We start from the raw sequence: 18,534 nt of genomic DNA, 5'->3' as shown, positions 1-18,534 counted from the left end.
GCACTTTGCTTGAGTAAATATAACATTTGAATATCTGATTCATCGAATCTAAGTTGACATATATAAATATAAACATAATTTGACATATATATACGTAAGTTGACATAAATAAATATTAACATAAATTGATACATATTTCACTAATTAAATTTCTATATTTTAACTAGCACATATTTAATTATAACATACAATGAAGTTCATTCGAATACATTGTGGTAGCTATAAAAAAAATCAAGCCGTTCGTTTGTGAAATAATAAAACAATGAAAAATTCAATATGACAAATTGACGTTTTTACATAACATTAGAAATATTGATTGTAGACTTTAATTTAAAATAAAGATATAACATGATTTGATATGTACAATAATTGATTTTTTAAAAATGAAGAACATAATTGATGAATATAGATAAATTATACCTTGATTCATGATAAAATAACATATTTGGAGAAAATGCAGTAAATATATTTTATTAGAGAAATATTGTTCCTTAAATACAATAGAATTTGCAAAAGAATTTAACGTGCATAAGTTGATAAATACATATGCATTAATTGGCTATATTTTCAGAAAATAAAATTTGATGTAATTTAATTTAACATAAGTAAAAGTCTACTGTGAAAAGTTCAGTGAATTTAACTTGAGAGTCTTGGAAATAAAAATAGAACTCACTGTGATTGAGATGTTTCCCCAATGATATCCCGCAGAAGACGTAGCACTTCTTCATTTTTGAGCAATTCCTGTAATTCTTTGATTAATGACACTAATCGGTGAGTAAGTTTAGGCGTTGAATTTGATGTTGCTCGAGGGCTCCTTCTGCTGGGCCGGGTCTCGCACCCAGTATAGTTGGCTGTGTGGTTTTTGTAACAATTACAGCATTTTGGAGGTGTTGTTCTGTCTTTGTTGCATTCATGAGACCTGTGGTTTTCAGCGCATTTTACACACCTTGCAGGCGCATTGCAGTGGCTTTGCGTATGTCCATAATTTTGGCAGTTGTAACATTGTGTAGGTCGTCGACCTCCTCGAAATCTTTCGATTTTGATCGGAATCTGCTGTATGTTGTTGACTTCGAATATTCTTTGGTGATTCGCCGTTGATGTTAGGATTATGAGAAAGAGTGGAAGGAGCCGATAGGCCTCTCCCATTCTCTTCTTAAACTGCACTATTTTAAAGGTTTCAACGTTGTTTTTCTGTAATTCTGTATTGATGGCATCTGTATCAAAGTCCACAGGCAGGCCACCACTTTCAGAATGGCATCAAACTTACCATATATATGTTTTAATTATTCAAATGTCATGGTAATCGAGATCATTTTAAGTTGTATTTATTTAAAGAATAAAATGTGATTATACAAATTTTGTCACCACATGAAATATAAAAATAAATTCAATAAGTTCTTCTTTGTAAACAGGCAGATTTGAAGAATGTTTGATAGGCGATCATATATATGTATTGGAACAGTTGCTGTAGCGCCTGTTTTGATATTATTTTATCAAAAGACATTTAAGACATATTTTCTTAGTAATAGCACTTTATGTTCTAAAGTAACAATCGAAAATGCAATAATTGAGTTACTGTTAAATGTTTTACCCCAAATTAGTGTCTTGTTCACTGTGAAATATTATACGTATTTTACGAAAAATACGTTTTAGACAATAAATTTGTTAGAAAAAAGGGAGTTTGAAGTAGGAAACAGAAAGCAAGCTTTCCTATCAGACAGATTCACTGAAAGCCGCGTATAATGTTGTTTATCAACAAATTACGTCAAACATTATTACAATATTCCTCTTAACTCGATTTATTGATTACGCTTTGATATATTTAACAACAATTTTCTATCGGGGACTCTTTAAAAAGAAGCAGAATAATTAGATTTCAAAACAGAGCTATTTTCTTTAAATTAAAAGTTTACGTTTTCATATAATGTATTTTTTATTACTGCATTTATTCTTATATTTTGATTAAGTATTTTGGTTTCTTCCAAAAATAAGATTTAAAAATTAATTTTAAAGTCGAATCGTGCTATAATACTTGGAGAACAAATATCAAAAGAAGTCATGAATGTTTTTGCAAGTAAAAAAATTATTGAAGAAAGGCAATAGTTTGCAGGCCATAAAAGTTTTGTTTTTTTTTAAAAATAAACAGTGGTTCAACTAACACGGTTACGTCACTGGGGTAACAATCTGTGATTGACTGATAACCATATCTCACAGTAAAGAAACAAAAGAAAAACTGTCTCATACCTGCCAAGTTTCCCGGAATTATGCGGGAGATTTTATTTTCATATTTAAAGTGGTAATAAATATATACTATTTTTTTCTTTTATAAATTTAATTTTTAAATGATTTTGATCACCACTATTCTTACAAAAATTAAGCTTATATATTATGTAATATTGCAAACTCTTATCAAATTATTTATATTGGTAGTTAAATGCCAATAGAATTACAATTAGTAACTATAATTTTCTTGCTAGAGCCTAGTCACACAGACTACTTTTAGAACATTAGATCAAATCTCAGTAACTGATTAGTCAGATTTTTGAGGGACATAATGGGGTAATGTGTGAAGTGGATGTAAAATTGGAGGAAAAGGGAGTGTCAAACACGGAAAAAACATATCAAATATATTTCTAAAGCCATGATAATGAAACTATAGCGTGTTTAGTTTCTGTCGAAATAAAAAATATTTCTGCCCATAATCGTAGTTCAACTACCACTTGAGAAAATTATTTTCGTCTAGAGCAAAAGTTGGCAGGTATATAAATATATGAAAGTATCGAGATATGTCCTGTTCTGTTTCAGTCACCAATTTTTTAGTCTTAAGACCTGTTAGAGCCATCGCCTTCTATAACTTCTATAACAGGGGTGGCCAAGCTCCTTAATAGTCGAGCCATTTTTCAAAATTTGAAATTTTTCGCGAGCCGCAATTAAATACGTATTTAAAAGGTATGAAAAAGGTATTAAAATTTTTTTTACATAAATTATATTTATTGAGAACATATAAGTAAAAGTACAAAATTTGTGGATTGAATTTAAATATTAAAAATTAAACACATTTATTTTACTTCCCTTGATAATTCTTAAAAATTTGGTGAATAATTGGTGTCAGCACTTCTCAGTAATTCTTTGAGATGCTGGTTAGTTTATACTGATCGGTTTTTGGATTTCACGAATTTTAACCCCTTGGGGACGGTTGATTCAGAAAAGCATTCGCACAAAATCAGAATCAAGTTGTAATTAAATAAAAAACGGTAACTTAAATGTAATCGTTGCTAATTTGACAGACTTACTTTGCTTTTACTTTAATTATTGTTAGTTTAATCATATATATAATCAATGTTAATTCAAAGTATAACTAAATTGTTTTATTTTGAACTAAGTAATGGTGAATTAAATAAATCAAACAATTATAAATCCGCCCACAAATAAACTGCTAAAGAATTACTTTGATTACCAGTTCAATCTTTTTACCCTGGTTGATACGGTTTTATGCTGGCACGTATTTGTGACAGTCAGCGCGAAAGGGTTAAAGCAGAGATGCCAACTTGCTCCGGACAGCAAATATATATTTTAAAGTGGTAGTTTATCAATTGTAATTCTTCGTTTTAATAAATTCAATTTAGTCGATTTTCATTCACCACTATTTCTAAATAATTCGTAGGCTTATATATTCACCACTTCATTACAATTATGACATGTTAAACCTTTTAAAAATTAACAAAATTATTCACATGTTTGCAAATTGTAAATTGCAGTTACTTACCGTTTTTTAAATTATTTTGGCGTGACCGGAGCAGTTGGCATCTCTGTTAAAATGGAATAAAATGATTCACATAACGTTCACGTTGTTCCGAATATTGAAATAATTCTACAATCAGCCTTTTTTAATTCAGGAAACTTCGATTCTGGTACAAATTTCCAAAATTCAGTAATCGACGTCGACTTATATTTTAATTGTAGAGCTTGATCTTCTTGTATCTTTATTAATTCTAATTCTCCAGATGCTTTTTGTGTCATAATAGTACAAAAATGAAAAGGGAACTCGGGTACATTTATCGAGAGCCACAAATAATCCTTCAAAAAGCCACATGTGGCTCACGAGCTGCTGGTTGGCCACCTCTGTTCTATAACATGGTTTTTAATAGATAGTCTGATCAGACCACTAAGAGGTTAAACTCATACTCATATGTGGTGGTTATCTTAGCATCAGCCCCGCTAGGGACTCTAACTAATTCAGATGAGTGGGAATAAATAATAAATCGCCGAAGCGCAACTGAAAGGTGAAGAAGAAACCAGTTTACGAAAGAACCATTTAATTCAAAATCTAGTAAATATAAGAAAGTGGTAGCAAATATATTACTAAAATTTATTTAATTTAAGAATATAATTGGTTTGTCTTATTTACTTGTCAAAACTGATTCACAATTTAAATAGTCTACGCAGACTACTTATAAGAAAATGTGGAGGCTTTATGATCTAGGAGGTGTTGTTAGAGCCCAGCATTTTCTATCCAGGACGCGGTTTTTTTATTAGCTTTTTTTTACGAAAAGATAAAAGCTAGTGAGACAATTAATTTATAGTTAATTTTTATCCAGTAGGGGAAAAAAACTCGCATGTCTTTTGCGATGTGTAAGAAATATAATTATTTCTAGTTTATTGTTTTAACCAGGAAATTGTGTTTTTAAAATTTGAGTAACAGAATTACCCTAAAAAATACAGGATGGCCATAGTCTTAAAAAAATTTGAAAATCGGTGACACCTTTCTCATGAGGTTATCGTAAACTTTAAAGACTTCAAAATTTTCGTTAATCATAGGTATACAGCTGCATCACTGCCAACTCTTTCGGTTTTCCCGGAAGATTTCATTTTCGTATTTAAAGTGAAGGACAAACTCATATTATTCCATTAAACTTTTTGAATTTTAATAATAATTATAAACGAGTTTGATGACCTCTATATGTAATTAATTATAACAAATATATAAAAGCATAATAATATATACGAAAACAAATTTCAATCAAATTAAAATATAGATTTTTCAGTAAGATAGTTTTTCTATAATTGTTTTACTACCACTTTGAAATTCCATTCTCGGAAATAGTGAATGATGGCCGGTTAACAACTACAACTTCAGATAGTGTATCTTTATTGAAGAGGTATACTTAATCTCGTATTCTTAACCCCTTGACATACGAAGACGTCTGGGAGACATCATTTGTTTCCTATGTAAAAACAGTATGTCAACACAAAGATACCAATTTGCTCCGGACAGCAAATAAATATTTTAAAATTGTAGTTTATCAATTGTGATTCTTGGTTTAATAAATTCAATTTAGTAGATTTAATCCACCACTATTTTTAAATAATTTGTAAGCTTATATAATTGGAGTTTTAATTATAATTACTAGGCTCTTTTTGACTGACCTTCTATAAAGTAAAATATTCACTGATTTACAGTGGATTGGTAATAGAGATGGGCAAAACTGCTACTTTTCAGTCACTGTTACTTCTGCTACTGGGACCCAAAAGTAACAGTGACAAATAGCAGTGACTGTTATTATTTCGATATAGATTTAATCGATATTTTATATCGATTAATCGTTTTTATTTATAAAACTTGGTATAAATTAATCGATTAAGTGCTTTAGTTAATAATCGATATGATTAGTTTTTAGTTAATTTAATCGATATAATATTTTTATTCTAAAATTAATCGATGTAATTAGTTTTTAGTAAAATTAATCTATATCATCAATTTTTAATGTAGTCAATTAAAATAATTAATCTTTATACTGAGTCATTCTTATGGAAAGAGATAATTTTTAATAATGTATATCGCAGTACGCAATTTAGTACTATGGTTTTTAATAACTAATATGGGACCTTATTTAATTCTTGTAAAATGTTAAAATAACAAAATCAAAGCTTTTATCTCAGATAAGATATTAAATTAAAACTCATAATTCTTCTCGTTACTAATATTTTCATAATGATATTACAGTGAAAATCTGATCTCAAATTTTTTGTAGTTGAGTTATTGGCATTTAAAAACGATGAATGATGAGATTAATTCAATATTTTATATTATAGAATACTGATTTCTTCATTAAATGTACAGTAAAATGAAAACTTAATCGCAAGTAAATTTTTAGTAATGTTGTCAAACAAAAAATATCACCGTATTAATGAAATTCTTCATAGCTTTTCAAACTTTTATGAAGATTTTTTCTCCTTTATAAAAGAAAAGAATGCGTGGTATGAAAACAAAAATTTATTTAATTTTTTTGTTATGATTATTGTTATGAATTTAGATATTTTCATAATTTTGCGTTTATTTTATCCTTGGCTGGTAGCATTAATTTCGTACACCAGGATCTGTTATAAAAGCCAACAGATAGCGCCACTAAGCATTTTTTTTAAAATTTTGCTGTTCGGAAAGGAGAAATAAACACTATGTTTTAATTTTTCTAATAGATATAAAAAATTCAACTGCTTTTTGCAATTGTTATTTATATTTATTTCAGTAAATTACAATTTATCAATATGTTTCTAGGCATGCATAGATGTGTGATTAAGAATCTATGAGTAATAATTGAACTCTACTAGAGTATTATAGACGAATACCCTAGAAAAAAGGATAAGAAAATCAAATAAAATAGTTCAAAAGTGAATTATCACCAAAGCGTTAAAAACTCCAAAACTTAACTGAATTTATATTTTGGCTTTTTTCGTTGCCATGGCTCTAATCGCTATAAATATCGATCTTAGACTTTCTCTCTACAAAATGGGCGAGAACGGAATTTCTTTTTTTAAATCTTATTATTTAAAAAAAATTACTTAAAATTTCAATAACTTTTTAACGAATATTATAGAAATAAATAATAAGATATATTGTAAAGCAATTATTTATGTCTTTTTCGCAGAAGTGTTGCAAGTTTCATTCATTTCATGGTTGTAACAAATTTTGATATACTTGTATATTCAGTTATCTGTATATAATAGTTTTTCATGAATTATTCACCCCGAGAAAATATTTTTATTATTGAAATACATTTCTAAAAGTGCTGCTGTTACCTTTTTCGATTTTGTTTTCAATTGAACAATTATAAACATAATAACTTATATGAAAATCCTGATATTTATGAGGGAAAATATATTAAATTGAGAATATAAATATTGAATGGATGTGAAATGGGATTTATTTATATAAAAACTTTTAGTTTTATTATTTTAAAAAATTAATTTTCTCAAAATCAAGTATTTAATTATATATAAAATATTATAACAAACTTTTCATCCATTAAAGTAGACATTTTAAAAGATTTCTTGAACCTGACATTTTACCATTTATTTTTTAAAAAATCATAAAATAATTTATTAAAAAATATTTAAATTAAAATTTTATGTATACAACTGATATCGACTTGCATTTAGTTGCTTGAATAAATTTAATAGAAAATATTAGCCGCAAAATTTTGATAGGTATAAATCTATAAATAAAAATGTAAAAATTGACACTTGCGTTCCCGAGGCATCGAACCTCAGACCTTTCAAACACTAGCGCGGCATTGTACCCACTATACACTTTACGTCCGAGTATAACATTGCTTACAAAAAATTAAATTGTTATTACGTACTTTTAAATATTTATAGATATTTCTTGAAATTTTTACTTATTGTTGATTGTTACATTGTTGATATTTAGTAACTTGTACTAATTTTTCGATTTAAGGGGGAAAAAAGAAGATAACATTTTTCCTTTTTTTTTTCACGACTTAAGATATAAATAAAAATGTTTGCTATGTCTGGAAACTTGATGTAAAAAATTCTAATCTTTAAACAATATCTGTTTCTTCTTCTACTTTTTTATATGCTGCATAATTGATATTTATGACCGAAAATTCAGTTCCCTTTAAAGAAGAAAAATCAATAAAAATAATAATTTGTTTTAGATTTCAAGTATGAATATAAACTAAGCTACGGTTGAATATATACAAAAATATTATATATTCGAATTATATCTTGTTCAAATATATAATATTGTATTAAGATTACTATTCAGATTTTTCTATTATCGAACAATTTATCTAATACTAAATTATAAAAATTATCAAAATAAAAATAGAAATCATGGCTTTTTTTAATTTCTTTTTTTTTTCAAACTAAAATAGAGACTGAACTCCGTTATGATATTTGATCAAAAATAACAGCAAAATTTTTCAGAGTGGAGCAGCTTGAATTTAGAAGCGACGAAAATGCTTCCATTCGCAGGGTACGAGCTGGAGCATCGGCCGGCAATATTCACTGGTATTTCAGTATGTTTTTTGGAGCAGTGAATATACCTGTGGCATTTGGAACAGCTAGAGTAGCAGTGATAATTGTCACAGTGACAGTAGCAGTGAAATTTGTCACTGTGACAGTAGCAGTGAAATCTGTCACAGTAACAGTAGCAGTGATTTTTGTCACAGTCACAGTAGCAGTGATTTTTGTCACAGTGACAGTAACAGTGACTTGTCACAGTGACTGCTCCAGTCACTGTGACAACTTTTTGGTTGGAACAGGCTGTCACAGTGACTGCTCCAGTCACTGTGACATGTCACTGTTACGTTACTTTCGACCCATCTCTAATTGGTAATGTTTAGCTGCAAATAGTATTACACATATAAGGGTTATTTTATCTTTTTGGATTAAGTGTTATCAGACTGTCTACACTTTTCCGGAAAGGAGTAAAGTATGATAACATCACATTAAAATTAATTATTGACTGGGATACTTTGTGATAGACTTTTAAAAGCGAATTATAAATTATTTGAATTTTTTTTACATATTTAAAAATTGGGTACCATGTTAAGAGATCATTTCGTGAAATTTTTTAATTGCAGAACAAATTATGAGAATTTTGTGAAAAGAAAAATAACCGCTGGAAAGTCTAAAGGCGAAAATCAAAATTTTAAAAGTGCAATGTTTCACTTTCTATGCTATTAGTTAAAGCTACGAATTTCGTAAGAAAATGTCCGTTACGTTTATCATTACAATCTTACAGCATCTAAGATGTTAGTAAATTATTTCCTCAGAGGCTTATTTATGATTTCAATGTAGAAAGCCTGTAAAGTAAAATTATCTTAATCCCACATCTTATACAGCTCCTTATGCAAAAAAAAAGAATACTTACCGAAATACATAGATATCCATTCTATGAAGTTTACACGTTAAAATGATCAACGTGTCAAAAGCAGCATATATTGGAGATAAAAAGCCGTAATCAATGCCTGTCTTGAGTAAAGCTGTAGCTGAATCAGCCAAGTTTACTTCAAAATCGTTCGAAGTTCACGTCTTCATCGGTGACCTCTTAATTTCTTATCATCCGCAGATTCGATTAGAAATGCTTACGGGAAAACGACAGTTTTATCAGCTAAAGAGGTTTTATTGTTGATTTAATTTTTTTTCTTCTTATATATGAAGCTTAATAAAGAATATCAACTGAAAAATATGATTTTGTTTGTATTTCTAATCTCAGTAGCTTTTCAATGTTATTAAAATGTTATCTATCTTGAATTAGATAATCGTGAAATATTATATAATCTATGAAAAAATGATATTAGATAATCTATGAAAAAATTTATTACTAATTATATAGCTTGCTTTAACTATAAATTAATACATAAAATTATCTCATATTATTATCTAATTTCATAAATTCCAAATTATATGATGGCGCATATGGGCAGCCAAATTTATTTATTACATTCACTTGCAATCCCATTTGGGCTAAAATTAAAGAGCTTTTGTAACCAAGGCAAACATCATCAGATCTTCATGATGCATTACCGCACGTGAGTTAAAACAAAAATTAAGCTCTATACTTGGTTTCATTGCGAAGCGTCATGTTTTTGGAGAGACACGGTGTTTGATGTATTGAATGGCAAAAAAGAGGATTGCCACATGATTTAGCTAATTGAAAAAATCACACCATGCCAAATTTTTCAGCTCATATCAGCAGAAATATGTCGTAACGCCGTTGATCCAGACTTATTTCAGACCATCATCCAAAATATGTTTCATGGTCCATGTGCATCAACATAGATGTCTGTTTGAAAATGCACTAGCGATATCCTAGAGAATTAACTGCTGAGACTATCACAAGTTTTTTCATCATTAAATAAAATTCTCATTTCAAATCACAATCGCCAATCTCATTTACACACTTAAATACAAAATTATAATTCACACTGAAAGCGTTGCAACGCATGCAGTGTACCGCTAGTTATTACATAAAAGGGATGTTTTTTAGTAGAACATATCTTCAATTTTCTAGACTCCTGTTATTCCTAAGACCTTATATTTTATAGCACGGTCTTATTTCAGCAAAATAAATTATTATAGTGACACGCTTAAGTTACTGTTTTTTTCTTTAAAAAAAAATAATGATGTATTAAAAGTTTTAGCATTATTCTCACATGATAGAAAAAAAGCAGTTGCCGGGTTATATTTTGTCATGAGATAAGTTCACGAAGTGGTGAATTATATAAGCCTACAAATCCTTTAGAAATAGTGGTGGATAAAAATCTACTAAATTGAATTTATTAAACCAAGAATCACAATTGATAAACTACCACTTTAAAATATATATTTGGTGTCGGGAACAAGTTGGCATCTGTGCTTCACAGAAAGCAATGAACACATACATGAAAGCTTCTCCCAATTTCTCAGGAAATTCTTTTTTTTTATTGATTGCTTTTTTGCGTGTATATAGTGATAGTAAATTTCATATTTTATCATTTTCTTAGTGATTTAATTAATTTGATTTTGCTCACTACTATATACAAGAGACTTAAATATAATAATACTTGATACTCGTGCAGTGAATTACTTAAAAGGTGGATAAAATCAAGTTAAATTTGAAATATTATTTCTAAACCTTCTAAGTATTGTGGGAAAACGTTATTTCCAAGTTGACATCCATGTAAATCGCAACATTTGTTATCACAATGGTTCCGAATTCGAATTAGGACTCTGATTGTTTTACTCATCTGTGCCTAGTGCCTTTTCAACTCGTATATTGATATACTATAATGTGTTTAGCACAACTGCCAATTTGTACGGCCCTTAAAGAATAATTTGCTTGTCACCAGTATTAGCGTTTTGGCGTATTAAATCTTTCAGTTTAAATTTTCAAAAAAATTTTTTAATCTTCTACAGTGAATCTATAATTTAAAAGAAAAATATGCTGAAAAGATCCATTTGTTGGCTAAATGTTTGTAGATGTCCTAATTGTTTTGTTTATAGAAAGTTCTTCCAAACTTAACTGTTGGTTTACTCCCACTTTGCAAAAGCTTTTTCAACGACCGTACAAATTGGCAGGTATGTGTTTATTCTTGAGTTTGAATGAAATTCATTTTGATTTTTAGACAAAATTAAATTGAATTTTAACTTTATTTTTTTTGGTGAGTATATTTCCCACCACCCGATAAAGGCTATTAAAAAAGTAAATTTAATAATTTTGAATCCATAATTAACATTTTAATAATTTTCAGTTTTAGGATTTATTTTTCGGAAACAAAGCAGTTCGATCAAAAATAACCTTAATAAGTTAACAATATTTGTACTTGAGTCTGAACAGCCAATGCTTTGTTTTAATGTTAGGAAGTAACAGAAAAAAATACACTTGGAATAAATAAATATGAATTTCTCTAACTACTTAAACAGAACTCGATTACGAACTCTAAAAGTTCATTTTGGATTAAGAAGCGTGTTGTTGTTTATACTCTGAGAGTATGATGTCGCATGAAATGAAGTGTTTTTTGCAAACTATATGCTATTTTCATAACTGCTGTGAGTTTGCAACAGTTACTCGCGATTGCTAGGTCATGTTCAGCCTATCTTTACCCTATCTTTGTTTATTCTGAAATTTGAGCAAAACGTCAATATAGCGGAAAGACGTTTGTGGTCTAATTTTTAAATATTTAAAAACTACAATGCATTATCTGGGCTCGTAAAATTTTGCAAAAAAACTGTGACTTTTTTATTTTTTGGCAACAGAGCATCCAAAAACCACAGTAGCACCATCCCTAACAAGAAGTGAAGTCTTTGAGATCTGTAGTATTATTCAAACACCAATCCACTTGCAACATCTGCTCATGGACGAACTACATTTTACGTAAATCCCTCACTAAGCACTTGTTCACACGTGTTTTTAAGAGTGGATTTTGTAAAACTCCCTTATGTCAACCCTATACAGGTCCACATAGGATTTTGAAACTGTCAGCTAAAAACCTTACAATTCAACTAAAAGGAAGGCAATCTACTGTGTCCATAGACCGTGTAAAGCCAGCATATTTGATTCCTACTACAGAGAAGGTTGAATCAAACTTACGGGTTGTAAAATCTGGAATTTCCAAATTCTTACGCACAGAAAAAAATCATTCTCCCTAGAAACCCGACAAAATTGCGACTAGATCTGGAAGACATGTACACTTTCCAGCAAAACTGGCAACTTATGCTTGTTATTAACATTATTAACTAAGCAAGGTTGTTTAGTATAAAATAATATTTATCAATGATGTAAATAGTGTAATATTCAAAATTTTATGTGAAATATTATGTCGTTTCAGAGTATAATACTCTGTCACTGGGGGGGGATAATCTGTAGTATTATTCTTAATCGATAATGAATCGATTAGGCAAGATGATTATAAATTATTTTTTATATGTTGGATGACCAAATTCTGAATGAAAAAATAAAACTGCTATGGTGAATAAATATTTGCTAACCTTCTGAATAAGTCTCTCTTGTATTAAGGTGATAAAACAACACTTCAGATCTAGAAAGTGACTGTTTATCTTAATTAGAATAAAAGTCAGAATTAAAACTATTATGTCTCTCTCTTTATTATAGTTTAAAATAAATTAATATTACATACTATCATTGCATTCTAAAAAAGGCTAATACACTTTTAAAATAACAATTATCATTTAACAGTACGACTAGCAATCAAATTTTTTTCATCATCAGACATCCAGGCAGCAAAAACATCTCTGTCTGCCTGGACAATCTTGACATCGTTTGGAATAACAACTGTTGTTGAACCAGTCGAAGAGTCTGATATAATAGGTTTTTTCAGCGGTGAGGAACTTTCAGTCTGTGTGCCTGAATTCAGTTTTTCAGGAGGTTTGGAGCCTCCTCTTAAATTCCGATTCTGCGCTGTCTCCATGTACAGTTTAATGGTGTTGATTGTTGCAATGTCCAACTTCGGAAAGTGGCTACTAGTGTTAGCGTCGTACTCATAACGAATGTTGTGCTCAACTAAATCTGCACCAGCTTTTTCTTCTTCGGGTGTCATTCTTATTGGGACGAATTTATTGATGACCTGAAATCAAAAATAATTATTTTTGTACTAAAATCATTCGTAGATTCTTTATAGATAAATGGATTAATACCATTCCGGAGTATGAGCAAATACTTTAATATGACTTTTTTATAAATATATTATAAAAACTACAGATAATCAAACACTTATGAGAATTTATTAAGACACAATCTTAATGGTTCGAGAGGAGGACCTCAAATAGGCTAATTAATTAGTGCAGACACAAAAAACGTACTTTCTCTGAATAATCAAACTTTTTTCCCGCAACGGATAGGGGTATATGGCTCTCAAAATATGGTCCCCATAAGTTGGTCAGGTGAGCGATGTCAAGTTTGGAATCCTTAACACTAGGTTTACGGACGTTTCTTAAATACATATCTTTACGAACAAGCGTCAATTTGACGCATGAACGAATACATATAGCAGCATACCTGCCAACTTTCACTCTTTCCGAAAATGGATTTTCAGAGTGGTTGTAAAACAATAAACGAAAAACAATCAGGCTCAAAAATAGGTATATTTATATTTTGATCCCGATGAAATTCGCTTGCGCAAGGATTATAACCTGCTAACTCTTCTGGATTTTCCGGAAGATTTTATTTTCATATTTAAAGTGGTAGTTAATATATACTATTTTTCTATTATAAACTTAATTTTTAAATGATTTTGAACATCACTATTCTTTCAAAAATTTAGCACATATATTAATATGCGGTACTCTCATGGTTGTCAACTTAAGTTTTTTCAAATGCAACGTATTTGTTTGCTTAAAATTGAAGTTTTAATTCCATTCTAATACCACTGGGAAAAATGATAATGGAAGGGATTAAAAGTTGGCAGGTATGTTATTATGCTTTCATATATTTATTGTGATTATTTAAATTATTTATATATAGTGGTGGTCAAACTCATTTATAATTATCATTATAGTTCAAAAAGTTAATTGGAATAACCTGAGTAATGCTACCACTTTAAATATGGAAATAAAATCTTCCGGAAGAGTTGGCAGGTATGAAACAGCACTTACAGAGATGGCAATTGGCTCCAGACAGCAAATATATATTTTCAAGTGGTAGTTTATTAATTGTGATTCTTGGTTTAATAAATTCAATTTCATAGATTTTTATCCACCACTATTTCTAAATAATTCGTTGACTTATATCATTCACCACTTTATAGTACTTATGTCCTGGTAGTTGATCGTGAGTCCTGAATTGATGGGAATTTTCACAGGAATACGGTCACCGAGTATCAGAATAAGATAAGGATTGATGGAGTAAAATTATTCTACAGGTATGATTTCTTTCTTAGTGAATTGATAAAGTTATATTTGATCTACAACAACTATTGTTGTGTCCAGATATTGCAGTGACAAAGTTTTGTGCCACAAAATGTGATGCCTATTTGAAAACAGACTTATTTGTTTACTACCGCCATTGGGGCGTATCACGCTAACTACAACAATTTGTGTTTACGATTTGGATTGCAAATTTCAGTTTCAATAGTGCTTACGTCAACAATTATAGTGGGCGTCTCACGAAAACTTGAAATAAATTAATAGTGTGATTTATGACTACAAAAGCTGATTATTTGTGATTATTTGCAAACATTTGTGCATTCTGAAACTTTTATTTATCCTGGTCACGGCACCAAATAGAGCTTCATAGTGCGAGTTGCACTAAGACAATTTTGTTTTCTTGTCAGCATAAAGTTTATGCTGAACCACAATTTTACTTACAAGTAAGTGCAGATAAATTTATTTTATAAACTTTATAATTATTTCTGTGCATACAATAACACTATAATGTCTAATACAATTCAAATCAGTGAAAGTGCTGTTCCCAGCTGGGTAATGGACACTATGGATATACTAAAGCAACAACTTCAACAACAAACCGAACTCAACAAAACTCTATCTCAGCAAATAAATGACATCAAAACAGTTTTTGAAACTAAGATGACCACACTGCAAGAAAGTATGGATAAGATCCAAGCTGAAAATGATGAATTAAAAAAAGAAAATAGACATCTACAAAAATCAACAAACTGAATGCAGAGTCAGAAATAATAATCCCAAGCAATCCCACGATATCCATAGCCACTCCAGTAAAGAAAAACAAAAATAGAAAGAAATCATCAACAAAAGCCAATACGAATAACAACCAACAAAAAACAATCAGTGACGAAGGAAAACAACAAGCAGTTACTAAAAGAACCAGATCATCCAGTTCGGAGGAAGATGAACCCACCAACAAAAAATTTCCCAATGCAAAAAATTTTATTCCAATTCAAAAACAACAAGCCAACACCACAGCAGCTCAAGATGGAGCCACCACCTCTAAGGAATGCCAGCATGGGGAACCGCCCGCTACATCCGAACCTAGAAGAAACCAACTGAACCAGCCTAATGACGTCATTGAAGAAGCAATGGAAGAAACAACAGATTTTCAATACCAGAGAGCAAGCAAACCCAGGATTCCACCGATAATAATAAAAGATAACAGCGTACAATGGCTAAACCTAAAGAAGAAGCTTCAAGACCAGCAAATAACCAGTTTTGAAGGTAAACACACAGGAGAATATTTAAAATTACATTTTTTCGAAATTGATATGAGACGTCGTGCCATAGATATACTAGATGACTTACAGATAAAATACCATACTTTCCAATTAAATGAAGAAAAGCCAATCAGAGTTGTCATTAAAAGTATTCCGGTAGAAATTACAGAAGAACAAGTGAAACAAAACCTCATATTATATGGATTCACTCCGAAAAAAGTTACGCAGATGACAAAATTTACTGAGCAAGGCAGGACAAAATTACCTCTACATATTATCACATTAGACAAAACGGAACAAAATAAAGATATCTTCTACCTAACCCGATTCATGGATCTTGTTGTCTCAGTAACGAGTTACAAAGGGCGCCGAGGACTCACACAGTGTCATAGATGTCAACAATATAACCACGTCCAGGTCAGCTGCAGACATACACCTAAATGTTTGAAGTGCGGTCAGGAGCACCTAACTCATCTCTGTCAGAAAACCAAAGATACTCCAGCTACATGTGCCAACTGTGGTGGACCACATCCGGCCAATTACAAACAGTGCCCAAAATATCCGACTCTCAAGATCAACAGCTTCAACAATCAAAACAACAGAATTACTCCTGGCAGCACAAACAGCTATGCAAAAATCGTAAAATCAGCATATCAACCAAATACCAGCAATAATCTACAAACAGACATAACCATCATCAAGGAAGCAAAATCACTACTATCAGAGCTCAAGCTCTTTGTGAACTTCATACAAAGCAACGAAAGCTTTAACATGTTCAAGAAAATCCAAAAAGCAGTTTACTCAGAAGAACAAGAAGCAATAGATTCAGAATACTAAGATCAACACTGAAACCAACCATCAATATTTATTTTTGGAACGCTAATGGTATAATCGAAAAACAGCATGAACTAAAAAACTTTATAATAGAACACAATCCTGATATATTCATAATAACAGAAACTCATCTAAATGCAACCCAAAATCTTAAAATAGCCAACTATACAATCTACAGATGTGATAGAAGGTACAGAGGGGGCGGCGTAGCACTTCTAGCAAAAACCAACTTATTAACAACAGAATATAACTCAAAAGATGATAATGGATATGAGCAAATTTCTATTTTATTAAGCTACAGAAACAAGAACATCAAAATCACAGGAATTTATAATTCTCCAAAAAATAAATTAACGGATAATGATATGAATCTCCTATTTCCAGCCACCCTAGATACCATAGTTGCAGGTGACTTTAATTCCAAACATCCAATATGGGGCTGCAACAACTTCAATCACAGTGGTTCAAAATTGAAAGATCTTATAAGCAAATATCAATTAACAGTAGTAGCACCAACAACTCCAACTTACATTCCAAATCGGATTAACCATAGTCCGGACATACTAGACTTCGCAATAACAAACATGCATGTTCCTATGCTCGCCTGCGCTCATAACCATTTGTCATCAGATCATCTGCCAGTTCAACTGCTCGTTGGGGAAACCATAGAACAATCTGAGAAACCAAATTATAAAACTGACTGGAACCATTTTCAAAATACTCTTACAATCAATGGAACAGACCTACCATCCTTGGAAAACGAAACCGCAATAGAAAACTATATACAGCAAATCCAGAATGAAATAACAGATGCTTTTAAAAACGCTTCCACAGAAACCAAGTACATTGCCCATCATTACAGATTACCACCTGAAATAAAGAATATAATAAGATTAAGGAACTCGCACAGGAAATGGTACCAAAGAACTTACGATCCAGCACACCTGGACGCAATAAAACAACTCAATAACCAGATTAAAAAACACAGTAAAAAATATAAAAAACAACTGTGGCAGGCAAAAATCGCCTCCCTCTGCACTACCGACAACTCTATATGGAAAATGGCCAAGAAACTGAAAACAACTCCTCAAATAGACAGACCAATAAATGGACCATCAGGCACAGCTTACTCAATACCAGAAAAAATCGAAATATTCGCAGATTCACTTCAAAATCAATTTTCACCAAATATCTACTCTGACCAAAATCATCACAATATCATCACAGAAGAAGTTAATAATTTTCAAACTGAACACTTCATCCCAGAAACAATAAATTCAACCAATAATCAAGAAGTTAGAGGCATCATACAAAAACTGAAAAACAATAAAGCTCCAGGTGAGGACGGGATAAAGAATAAGATGATAAAACTATTACCAAACAACTACATCTGCAAAATCACGCATATTTTTAATGTCTGCCTTACTCATAATTACTACCCACAAATCTGGAAAAACGCATCAGTCATTCTATTTCTCAAGAAAAATAAGAACCCAAGCTGCCCTGAGAGTTATCGCCCAATCAGTCTACTTAACATACTTGGAAAAATATACGAAAAAATCATCTACAATAGAATAAAACCACTTCTTATAGCCCTCCCCGACGAACAGTATGGATTCCGGCAAAAACTAGATACCACCAAACAGTTACTCCGAATAATAGACTATACTGGCAGAGCAATCATAAATAAAGAAACAATAGCCTTCCTAATGATCGACATATCCAAAGCATTTGATAAAGTATGGCACACTGGTACAATATATAAACTCAT

General features: G+C 30.6%; 2 protein-coding genes across 3 annotated transcripts in view; both read right to left on the bottom strand.

Annotated features, from left to right (window-relative positions):
- Positions 1-9,325, bottom strand: part of LOC107453315 (extracellular serine/threonine protein CG31145) — a 40,340-nt gene extending 31,015 nt beyond the window's left edge. For both annotated transcript variants that reach the window (XR_015432997.1, XM_087160879.1), the window contains exon 1: positions 9,176-9,325. The gene's annotated coding sequence lies outside the window, so the exon portion shown is untranslated. The remainder of the gene's footprint in view (positions 1-9,175) is intronic.
- A 3,547-nt stretch (positions 9,326-12,872) lies between these two features.
- The window catches only part of LOC107453305 (putative ammonium transporter 3), a 69,700-nt gene continuing 64,038 nt past the window's right edge, over positions 12,873-18,534 (bottom strand). Inside the window, exon 9 of the mRNA XM_087160878.1 lies at positions 12,873-13,370. Coding sequence (XP_087017004.1) covers positions 12,972-13,370 — 399 coding nt within the window. The 3' untranslated portion in view covers positions 12,873-12,971. The remainder of the gene's footprint in view (positions 13,371-18,534) is intronic.

The sequence above is a fragment of the Parasteatoda tepidariorum genome, chromosome 4 (genome assembly GCF_982258835.1).
Source record: "Parasteatoda tepidariorum strain Cologne lab strain chromosome 4, Ptep-v5.0, whole genome shotgun sequence".
Taxonomy (NCBI): Eukaryota; Metazoa; Arthropoda; class Arachnida; order Araneae; family Theridiidae; genus Parasteatoda; species Parasteatoda tepidariorum.
The sequence above is the reverse complement of the archived record's forward strand: the minus strand, read 5'-3'. Positions and strand labels throughout refer to the sequence as shown.